At 37.3% G+C, this 12,579-nt stretch overlaps 1 protein-coding gene across 1 annotated transcript in view; it reads left to right on the plus strand.

Annotated features, from left to right (window-relative positions):
* Positions 1–5,286, plus strand: part of LOC122081590 (ubiquitin carboxyl-terminal hydrolase 16-like) — a 46,961-nt gene extending 41,675 nt beyond the window's left edge. The window contains exons 8-11 of the mRNA XM_042648766.1: positions 2,917–3,001; positions 3,119–3,331; positions 4,177–4,238; positions 4,363–5,286. Coding sequence (XP_042504700.1) covers positions 2,917–3,001; positions 3,119–3,331; positions 4,177–4,238; positions 4,363–5,185 — 1,183 coding nt within the window. The 3' untranslated portion in view covers positions 5,186–5,286. The remainder of the gene's footprint in view (positions 1–2,916; positions 3,002–3,118; positions 3,332–4,176; positions 4,239–4,362) is intronic.
* Positions 5,287–12,579: the final 7,293 nt, after the last annotated feature.

The raw sequence follows: 12,579 nt of genomic DNA on the forward strand, positions 1-12,579 counted from the left end.
TTGACTGTAGGGTCCAATGTTTGGAATTTCATATGACCTCGAGGACTGTAAGTATGGATGAAACCCCTTTATCCAATTAGGATCTATTAGTGATTCTCTATATCTAATTCTACTATAGAAAAGGTGTAAGAAATCAAAGAATCAATATGTATATAGGAAGGAACAGAAAAAGACCTCTATAGGTTGGGTATGGGAATGCTATACTTAAAGCAAGTGGATAAAATGTAGGAATTTGTGATGTACCTAATGATTTAAATATCTGTTGAATAGGGAACATAAGTGATAGTGTGGCAATTTTCTTGAATCCAAGAAGTGAACTTGCCAAAATTGAATACCAAGGTGAGTGGGTGCCCTTCTCAACCCCTATTCTTTTGGTGTGTTTGCTTAATCCTGATTATGCATTAAATTGCTTGTGTATGTGCATTTACATTTACCTGCATTTATTCTTTGATGGTACTATTGTGATGGAATGGGACGGAATGGAAATGAGAAAGGTAAGGCAAGTGAGATGGGTCACATGCAGGTGCCCATGTTTGTATGTGATTGAAATGATTGGTTGTGCATCATTTAGAATGTTGGGTTAGGTATCACAACCCCATGTGCTACACCCCTTGTCCGTAGGGGGTTAGGTACGAACTAATCCCGAATTATGTGGTTGCCTGATCAGCAGTGCACTTGTGATGAGTTGTGGGGTATTAGTTAAGGATGTGAGACAGGATACGACGTACTGTATGCCTGTGAATATATTTATGATACGGGGTTACCTTTTAGGGGTTAGCCGGTGTGGCTTGGGACCCGTACCGGCACTGACTGGTTCCTGCATGCGGCGTAGCTTGTATACCTGAGGCCCAACGTATAGGGTAGGGTATGCCACCTACATTGGTAGCACTTATACCCATAGGTGATGAGACCTAGTAATGGATTATGAATTTTGTATAGTTAATTAAATGGACTCATGAGTGTCATTCTCTATGTGTGGAGCATGCATGAGCATCATTCTCTATGTGTGGGGCATGCATTGCATATGGATGTGTGCCTGTTCTCCCCCACCCCTCACTGAGCAGTGCTCACCCCCTTTCCTTTGATCCTATAGATGACGAAGGTGGTATCCTGCTGACTCCCAGCATTGATTGTGAGACAATGTCCATGGATCACATGGCCCATATTCCAGAAGATGAACTCTATCACGGACCCACCTGTGAATGTGATGACTGCGCCTATGGAGGCCAGTACTTCTGAGGAGTAGGATGGACTATTCCTATATCTTTTTGTGTATATATTCCTGTTCTGATGTATATAGTCTACTACTAAGATACTGTAAACTGTGAATATTCTCTTTTTGTTACGTATGTAACTCTCATCTGCATGATTGTAAATATATCTTATCACTTAGTTGGCACTGGAGCTTAGGTAAGATATTTTGTTTGCTGGACTGTGCATATGTAAAAATAAAAAATAAAAAATAAAAAATAAAAAATAAAAAAAAACTCTGATCTTCCGTAGTGTAGTGGTGGTGTTATGATCTGCCCTAGTCTAGATCTTGGAGAAACAGGCTGACTGGATATGGTGAGATGATCAGTGCCGCATGCCTTAGCCTATTGGAGGTAGGGTGTGAGGGGGGGGGGGTAGGGGAGTTCTCTAGGTTCTAAATGGAGAATGAACCCACATGAGTTTTCTTCTGTCAATTTTCCTGCATTATTTCGATTTTGTGCTTATGTTCGGTCGGTGCACAACATCATCCTAGTTGCTCCTATTCCCGAAGACCCTTCTATCTATGAGTTTGAATCACCCTGGTACTCTTCATGGCATTACACTATCACTACATGTAAGAAACCTCATTCTTTATGATAATTTCAATTGAATGCACTAATGGTGTTCTCCATTTAGTGTTTTTGTATGATACATGTTATATATTTTTTATTTATGCTATTTTTTATTCCAAAAGTGTATTTCAATGCATATCTTAACCATTTATGTGTATATCTTTAGTCTATCTTGCATATCTTTGATACGATGTGATGCGTCTCTCGGAATCACTTGACGAATATGATACATGATACCAATTCTTTAAACCTTGGATTTACCCCTATGTCCTCCCCCATCAAATTTAAGTTACTGTTTTCCCCAGGCTCCTTTAATCCTTTTTAAAGGGTCCTGATTGTGCTGAAATTTTATGGAATTGCCACTCACCATTAAATTGAGATATTTAGTATTCTTGTGGGCGCATAGCAATTCCAAAGCAGGGTTTGTGATCCGAGATTGCATCACAGCCTACCAGAATCGACTGCCGGAGGTCAGGTTACTGACTATTCTTTTAAGGTTTTGTTGAATGTGCACATGAGTTAAGGCTTACAGTAATGGCCATTTGGTAGTAATTGATCCAAAAAGTTCTCAGGTTATTGAACTATCAAATGGGTTTTTGTTGAATCTTGTGTGACTAGATGCGTTGTGATATGTCAGCTGTAGTTTGTACATACAAGAACAAAACTGAGCAATAAAGGTTAAAGAAGTTCTGTCATTGTTTCAAAAGCTTCTCATTTTTTCATTCTGTTCTCATGTTTTACTTTTCCAGTCATCACCTAGGGTGACTTTTCTAAAGCAGTAATAGTGCTGCTTCTTTAATGCTTCTGTCTGGCTGCCTGTTCCTCCCTATTTGTTTTTCTAATTCCAGTGTGAGGCATGGCTTTTTTTTTTTTTTTTTTTTTTTTGGGGTGGGTGGGGGGTTGGTTGTGTTTAAAATATTGACTAGTTTTTTGGCTTACATGTTTTTTTGCTCTTGTTTTCATTGACATTGAAATTATGCTTTTCATGTGCTCACATTTGTTGCTACTCTTAAAATTTGTAATCTTTTTATTTGCTATTAACTTAAATCTTCTTATATGCTCTTCCCCCTAACCCAAAAAAAAAAAAAAAAAAATGCAAATCTTATGAGAAAGCGAAAAAGAAGTTGACAGTGTCCGAAGCTCCTAATGTCCTTACAATTGTTTTGAAGCGATTTCAGGTAATTAATTCTTCTAACACGGTGGCATTTTTGCATTATTTTATTTTATTTTTTTGTAACATTTTTTGCATATACTTTTCAGCTTCTAAAGTCTTGCTTTGTTGTCAATGCTTGCAGTCTGGTAAATTTGGAAAGCTTAATAAGTTTGTTAAGTTTCCAGAGATCCTGAATTTGGCTCCATATATGAGTGGGACAAGTGACAAATCCCCAATATACCAGTTATATGCAGTGGTGGTTCACTTGGACATTATGAATGCTGCATTTTCTGGTCACTACGTGTGTTATGTTAGAAATGTCCGGGGAAAGTGGTTCAAGATTGATGACAGCACGGTATGTCCTGTATTTTTCATCAACTCATACCCTCTGATACATATTTCTTTTTAATTTTGAGATTAGTGTTTTATAATTACAATTTCTATACACTGGTGCTTTTGGACTATCAGAGGAAATTCACTTAAGTAGCTTTAAAGCCTATGGGCCTACCTCTGCAAATATAAACCTTAAAAAGTGCAGCTATGAGGGTCTGCCCTATTTTCAATTTCTTCTAGGAGTAGACCTACTGTATTTGTTGTAACCATTTGATATTTGACATCTTTCGGATATTGAAAGAAAATATGGTAAATTATCTACAACACCTCCAACATCCAAAGCCTTATCCCAACTTAATGGGGTCGGCTACATGGAGATTCCAAGTAAGGGCAAGTGCTAAGATCTATGCAGAAAGATTGACAGGTTATGGCTAATTATAATAAGTGCTAGCTGTCAACCTGATGCACCACTTGGGGGGGCATAGGAATGCACGTAGGCAACACTTTGGGGCAATATAGGCACACGATGGCAACATTTCGGGGTGTTCAAGCGAGCACACAAGTAGGAAACATTTGGTGGCATAGGAATACATGTGGAATGAATATCTGGATTTGTCATGATTAATAACATTTGGCTATATCCTTTGGCCTTGAAGTTTTGATTGTTGTGGTGCTTTTGATGCAGGGTCATATACCCTGCTGGGAAGCACTAATTTTGGAGTTGTGCTTTACTGATTAGCTGCCTGTCTAACCTTTGGGTTCTCTATTTGTATTTTCTGTTACATGTGGTAATTGTATTTTGCTGTCAAACAAATAGTGTTAAGAGATGCTAGATTTCTGAAGATGATACTGGTCATGAATGTGTAGGTAAAACCCGTTGAGCTTGAGAATGTCTTATCAAAGGAGGCATACATGCTTCTTTATGCCAGGTAACACATTTCCCATTCCCCCCCCCCCCTTCCCCATAATAATAATAATAACAATGAAAGGATCTTTACATTTTAGTTTGATTCTATAGCTGGTGACAATCTAATTTAAATGCTTCACTGCTAGGTTCTCACCACGGGCCCCAAGTTTGAGTAGGAAATCAATGATATCTACTGACCGCAAAATGAAAAGCAGTAGATGCTCAGAAGCTGTTAACAACAGTGCAAGAAGTACCACATCCAAGTCCAGAACTAGCATGGTTCCTAACATTGGCCCTGCAATGGTACAAAGGGTGACTGAAGGCTACACTCCTTGGATGACTACGGATGGCGCTGCCAGCTTTGAATCATTTGATTCTGATGAAGACAAGTTCCATCTGATGCATAGGATGCATGAAGTGGATTCATTGAGTGATAATTCTTCCCTCTTCAGCTGCTCAGATGCTGGTTCTTGCAGTACTGAAAGCACGAGGGACTCGACCGGTACCGAAGATTTCTCTGATTACATATTTGGGGAACAAGGACGCAGTTGGAATAGTCCAAGGGTCTCGTCAGACTCAGATAGTTCTTCCTCCTCCCCCTTATGCTCGCTTCCTCCCCCGGTAAACTTGAAGAGGTATGAATTGGATTCTCCTGAGACTAGTGGGTATCAGATTCACACTATGGGTCCAGTGCCAGAGGCTGATAAAGTTTGGATGAGGCAGTCTCAAGGGAGCAGAAGGAAAGAGCATTTGCAAGGGAAGGGAAACCCTCCCCTTTCACACTCTGACACAACTAAACCCTGTAGAAAGTCCACAAACCGCTGTAGTAGTAGTAGTAGTAGTAGTAGTAGATGTAGCTGTAGGGAGACTGACTCAAAGAAATTTAGTTGGATTAACCATTTTGATGTGAGATCTGGTGTATCATTGAGAAGATCTGTGAGGGAAAGAACGGCTCAAACATTATATTAAATGGTTTGAGTTGTGGAGAAAAATAAGAGTTTAAAAGCTGTATGTATGTTACACTTATGCCTATTAGTGGGAAAAACTGGCTACCATTCTTTGTCTGTCAATGGGCGGAGCTGTGTGCTTTTGCTATGTGGGGATCTCGTTCCTACTGGTATCAGCCCCTTCTATTTCAAGGAAGGGGTAGAGAACAAAAGGTGGCAACTCTGCTTGGAAGTGTTCCAAGGGTTGCAGATTTACATGGGCTTAGATGAGAGCACCAATTTTCCAGTGAGCTGTTAAAACCCTTGTATATTTCGTTGAGCATTCTGTGCCGATCTCTCCTTGATGCATGTTTGTCAGCTTTTAGGGGTAATATAACAGCAAAAACTAATGGCGAAAAGAGAAACAGATATTTTAAAACTTTCTAAGGTAGAGATCTAAAGTTATCATACATAAGAAACCTGTTCGAATCCCGCCTCCTGCTAATATCTCACTCAAATTCTCTTGATGTTTGAGTGAGTGAGTGGGTGAGGGCCTAGTACCATTTGGGTCTTGAATAATTCTACATAACCACAAGAGAAAGTAACAGTACTGGCAGGATATCTGATCTCATTGTTTAAAGATGGTTAAATGCAAGAAGATTATAAAATTAGGACTTTCTGTTATTCATTTGTTGGTGCAGACAGTGAAACTTTGGAAGTGGAAGTCCCTCAGGATCAAGTGATGACTCTGACCATGCAAGCACTAGGCAGGCAGGGAAGAATAAAAATGGGAAAGCAAAGCAGAAAACCAGTTCCTAGACCTTACCTCTTACGGAATGGTGGCTGGGAAAGGGACAAGTAGTAATAGCTATCAGACAAAGAAAGATAAGTTGCATTTAGAAGTGAAATGTGTTGCTGCCACATTCACATGTGAAGGGGACAAGTGGACATGGCAATGTTTGAAGCATTCTTCCCCATCCTAAGGATAAGAGAGAATCTACAGTCCATACCACAGAGTTAACAAAAAGGGCCATGGTGGGGAGTGGCTTTTGGGACTTGCTTTATGAGATTAACCACCCAAGTTCAGGTGCTCCAGTGCCCGTGACTTGGTTTTTCAATCCTCTAAAAATAAAGTCTCCGGAGGATGTTTGAGGTTATAATGGTGTCTCCCTCCGCCGGCAAACGATTAGCATGAGAGCACCCATTACAGGACTCCTGCACTCCTGCACTAGAGGTAAGGATGATGGGCCCAAAGGTGATGGCCCCCACCAATCATGGAGGACCATTCCCGTTTACCAAGCAAGCTATTGGAATTGGTCACCGACCCCACCACCTCTCTTATCCCCTTTGCACCCACCTCTCTCTCTCTTTCTCTGTGGACATGTAATTCCAAATGTGGAATTAGGGATATGATGTGGTTGGGCAAGTAGGCACTTGAAAGGAAGAATAGTATCTGCATTAATTGTGTGGGTGGGGGCAGACTTAGGAAGGGGAAGGGCATGGAACAAAGGCACCACGTTTTGTGAGCCTGATGAGTTGCAGTAGAATAGAAGATAAGCATTAAAAGGGATTTAGATGTCAGCTGTTAGTTGTAGTTGTGGGGTAATGTGATGGGGTGATTTGGGAGTTTCTCTGACTTAATTCACCTGGATTCGCGTTTGGAGAAATCCATGGAGAGAAGTGCATGTCCAAATAAACTTCTTTCAGTCCCCTCATGGAACTGGGCTGACTGGGCCTTATAAATTTTTATTTATTTATTTTTATTATTATTAATTTTTTTTAAGCATATAGGAAGATGCGAAAATGGGCCATGGGAAATAGGTTGGGACAAAATAGTTGGCTGGGGAAGTGGGCCCTGTCAATGGACTAGTCAACAATCAAAGTTCATACTTTTTTTTCCTGGTCATTGACTACCAAGTCATCATCTAGAGGTTGAGGTTGAGGTTGAGGTTGGGGTTGGGGTTGGGGTTGGGGTTGCGGTTGGGGTTTGGAGGAGGGCGGGATACGGTGGGATAAACACGAGTTTGAATACATGAACTCTTATGTCTTATGTCAGATCTATAGTTTGACATTGCCCATTGAGCTACAAGCTCATGCCCAAGTTCATATATTGAGGATAGCATGACATTATCATTAATAAATTAATTAATTAATTAAAAAAAATTTCCATGAGTAATAACCCCCAGTAGAGACTGGTACGATTTAATTCAACATTTTGTTCGGTTAAGTTTGATTGTGTCGTAGTTCTATAATTTGGATTAGGTCTTATCATTGGATGAATTGCATTGTTGATATTGACCCAAAAAAAGAAACAATAGGTACATTCGTGAACAGCTAATCATCACACTATAAAAATTGGATAGGTTCGATCTATTGTCATTGGGGCCTCCTACAACGATCTATTAAATTCATCAAGTTTATGTTAAAGGATAAAAAAATGGCTAGTAAATAAGTGAAAAATGTAAGATGGCACTTTTACAATTTGGAAGCCATTTCCTATAGCAATCTTTTACGAATTTTGTTACAAAAAATAAAAGAAAAAAATTATGTTTTTTGCGATTGGACTGTTAGGCTCCCAGAGTCAAAAGGATCTCTGAATTTTGATCATCAAGAAGCTTTTTTTGTTTTTTGTTCTAAAATTGATAAGACATCATTTAAGAAATGTAATTATATTTTAGGGAGAGGGTTCCCAAAAAACAGCTTGACTTCTACACTAACATGGGACCAATGGGAGCACTACTTGAAGCATCAATAGAGTTAAATATTTTTCCTTTCATCAGGGGTGGGGCAATAATTTTACCCCCTGCCCCCACTGTCTTGGCGTTGGGGATATTATTATTGTTATTATACTCTTTCTTAATTTTACTTACCTTTCAAGCGTAGTTTTTAGGGAAAATATTGATATGCCTACTGATATATATATTCATTTATAACCTTCTCATGTAAAATGTAATGGGGTCCACATTGGCATTCTTCTATTTCGATCATATGGATCACATGTGGACCTCATATTATAAGTAGTGTGCATATTCTTTTTTACACTGCCCTTGTAAAAAGCCTTTTTTTTTTTATTCATTTTTTTAACTCAGCTCTGACTGTGGGATTGCACTTTATGCTCTTCCAAGCAAAAGTGCTGTATATATGACTACTCAGTCCAACTATGGAACCTAAAGACTTCGGATTAGAAACATCTTTTCCTGGAAATCAAAATCTTCCTTTGCCAACTCCCAACTCCGCATGGCGTGTAAAGATGATAAGCAAGCCTTCTTTCAATGAAACCTTTTCTAAAAAATTCTACTTTTAGCTGTTGCTCTCTCATAGATCTAGGATCCTCAAGTTTATGACTTTGACATGTTTTCTTATTATTATTATTATTATTATTATTATTATTATTATTATTATTATTATTATTATTATTTTATTCTTACTCTTAAAACTTTATTAAAAACATAAATCAAGAGAAATGAGAATAAGGGGATACATAACCCGTTTTACCTCAAATCAGAGCATTCTTAGAAACAACCAAATAAATCCCCCCCCCCCCAAAAAAAAAAAAAAACCATAAGATAAGATGATTATAAATTTAAAATTAGAATGTTCGTTCTATCTTCCCTAATAATACAGCAAAGATCACATGAAATTATTTGATTTAATAGAACTGATGTATCTGCTTAATTAATTAATTAATTAATTAATTAATTGGATGAATAATGAAAGGTGAAAAAGGTTCATTTTGGTGCCAATTGTATATCTCTCCAAAAGCTCAGAATCAGAATAAATTCCAGAGAGAGAGAGAGAGAATACTTGCTTAATTAGGAACCCATCTGGACCCAGAGCAGCAAGGAAGAGACAAAGAAGAAGATTAATCAGAAATTTTATGGATAAGAACTAAAAAAGAGTGTTGTTAACTGGGCTGTGGTGGTGGGGGAAGGTGTGGGAGCCAAGTAGCTTTAGTGGAGTTGAAGCTTGGAATCAGGGATCATCTATCTAATCTAATTAATTAATAATTATATCATCTACTTATTACTTGGGAGGTTCCATTACGTTGCTTGGCCGATTCAATTTCTTCCTTTAATTTTGTGGGTCTTAATTACTTATATTATATGTCTCTCATAAGCTAAATGAATAGAGTCGAAATCTAATTAAATACAAGAAGACAATCATTGTCGTGGGCTCATGATATCGCTACTGCCGCCGGTACATTCCACCTTTCAGAGAATCTTTCATCTTTGAGTTTGAAGAAAGGAACCCAAAAAGGGGAAAAAAGGCCAAAAATTCTTAGCACCCAAGTTAACTGCGGACCGCTCTACCGCTGAGCTATTGAGAAACAACGGGAGATTAGATCTCATTGAGTTCACTTCCCGTTCTCAACCCATGGTCAATATGAATCTGAAGCTTCCTTCGTAACTCCCAGAACTTCTTTGTAGTCGTTCCGTTCCATGCCTCATTTCATAGGGAACCTCAAAGTGGCTCTATTTCATTATATTCCACCCATATTCCAAAGATGTTAGCTTTAATTGCTTTGGCTTAATACTTTTACATTTTCAAGTTGGGCATTCATGATCTTCATGCTCCAACTTGAGAGGGAGTACTCAGCAACGCATTTTTAATACATATTTTATATAGTTCTTATTTAAAATTTGAAAGCAAAAATATGGATATTATCTGAATTTGCAATAGAAAAATACATCATTCAACAAATGGTAAAATATAATTTGTAGATAAATTTTCATCTCCGTTGTAAAGAAAAAAGTAATTGCTTTAGGTAGTATTATGGAATTAAAATTTCCTAGGGGGAGGGGGAGAGTTTAAGATCAAAACTTACTCCCACCCAAAACAGTTCTTGGTGTGAAACCGATTAGTATAATGATTATGATGAATAGGAAATAATAGAGTACTAAGCCAAAGCAATTGAAGCTAACATCTTGGCCACATTTTGGTGTTAAGAATTTTGTCACCATATTAACAATTAGAACTCCATTAGAGTGCTAATCATCAAGCCCAAGATAAGTATTAGAATTGTCATCAATGAAAGATTTAATATGATTATTTCAGATTTTTTCTCTATGCCCAGGAGACATCAGCATTGTCTCTAATAGTCCAGATGGACTTTGTTTTGAGGTATCTGGAATAAATCCAATCCACTTAAATGCTCTTTTTTCTTTTAAGCAATTTTTCAAAAATTTTAATAATACTAATAATATTGGCATCCTTAACTCTTCGAAGACCAAGACCCCCCCCCCTCCTATCTAACAAGTTTTAAAAATCTTAAAAAAATCCTTAATGCTATATTAGGGATTACTTTCGAAAAACAATAAAATAAAATAAGGAAAAAAGTTTTCATGCTCCATGGTTGAAGGAAAAGTACACCTTTCTAGTGTCACAAATGATCTACTCAATACTCCATGATATCAATACTACCCCCACTCTTCTCTAATACCCTCTACATACCATATGAATCTTTACCATGGGTGAATGAAAACTGTCTCTATAAAGTAAATAGAGCCCACACTAACTTCTAAAAAATTCCTAATGACAATAAATAAATTTAGAAGAGGTTATTGGTGTCGATATATATAAGATTATATTGCAATATAATAGACTCTAAACTTGAAGACTTCTTTGCTTCCCCTATATAGTGACGAAGGGGAAAAAATACTACTTATTCGCATGCCCCCTATATAGTGACGAAAAAGACCACCTACCCAGTAATTGGAAGCCTATGTGCTTCCCCTTATTGATCCCCATATTGGCATAGTGACCACGCGACTAGATAGCGATTCCCAACACTCAAATGAATTAGGGAAAGATCATTTTTAACAACCCTAATTTTCTTTTTTGGATAAGGGCAACTAGTATAGAGAGGTGTCTTTTCACAACCCAAGTTTCTTACATGCAATGGTTCTGTTGGCAATCAAATTTAATAAACAAGTTGTCAACATTTTTTTCCTATTATCAATTTGGGAGTTTTAGACTATTGCCAACCTTGCACATGAAAGAGATGAGTGTTTGATGATTGGTTGAAGTTTGCTTTGAATTCTTGTTCCGTTTTGAAGAATGACCCGGTTTAACATATTTTTTGTGATGACCCGAATGTGATTTTTTTTTTTAGATCTGTGATGGTAGCAAAGGGGTTGGGCCGATAGGAGTGGGGCTATGCCTCTTGGTATGGTACGACCCTACCGACCATGACCTAATGGATCAACTTGCGACTTGGAGGAGAATATAATTTACTTTCGTCTTGCTGAGCAAGTATTGTGATTTGGGGGTTTTTTGAGGTAGAATTTCAAAGCCAGTTTTCTTACCATTGTTTGGGTGTTCTCGAGTGAACTCCACTGTAACCTCTCTTTTACATAGTGAACAAAATCTTCTTTTTCGCCCGAGTATGCAGCACACCATATCAGTGTGAGTCTCGTTAAATCTTTGTGTGTTGTGCGAATCTGTGTTTGTTTATTTTTGTACTTGTTGGTGTTTGCTCTAACAGTTGATTTTTCAAGTTTGGTAATTTTATAGCAACTTCAATTTACCATTACATGTCCTAACATAGTGAGTCATATAATAAGATTAGTACTAAAACTTGATACCTTTCTGATTCAAAATAGCATATGTCCATCCAATGGTTGAATTGATCAAAGGAATCCCCAACATGGCTCAAAAATACCATACCAAGTAACAAGGCTCTCAATGGACGCAAGTAAGAAACATTCACTTACTGAATTATATCCAAGTTATTTTGTTATAATATATCTAACAAATAATAATGGATAAAGTTTTCCATCATTGATGGCTGAACAATGGAACGGTCTAGATGAGATTGCCCCTCTCTCCCCCCTATTGTCTAGGGTCGTGATGCGCCATTGTGGCCTTAGAAAAACTCGATCCACTAATAATTGTTAACTTGTTGTTGACACATTTTTTAATCACATTCTCCCCTATTACTCATTTGAAATCAACTAACCCTTGTGACAACTAAATAAAATTAACTACACAAATCTTGTGAAAACAGTTCAATTCCATTTAAAGTTTATTTTTGTTGTTAGTTCAAAGGCATTCATATCTTTCTTTAGGTATTTTTCTAGTCTACCCGATATTTGGTTACTTTCATAGATTGAAAAAAATGGAAAAAAAAAAAAAGAAAACATTTTCTTCCCTATTCTCTGGTTACACTGGGAAAAAAAAGAGAGAATCACAAATTTACGATAATTATTTATTTTTTTGAAAGGAGGGCGTTTGTAGGCACTAAACCCTCTACAATCATAACTGTGAAACAAATACGAAAAAGAGCTAAAAGAAAAAAAAAAAAATGGAGCTTTTCTGTTAGGGATATAAAAGAGTTTTCAAAAATAACTTAATGATTATACATATGAAATGATAATATTTACCTTCTTTGGATAAAAAAAATACGAAAGAAATCAACAAAAATAAAAACCAATTTGT

This window comes from Macadamia integrifolia, chromosome 6 (genome assembly GCF_013358625.1).
Source record: "Macadamia integrifolia cultivar HAES 741 chromosome 6, SCU_Mint_v3, whole genome shotgun sequence".
In the NCBI taxonomy this organism is placed as follows: Eukaryota; Viridiplantae; Streptophyta; class Magnoliopsida; order Proteales; family Proteaceae; genus Macadamia; species Macadamia integrifolia.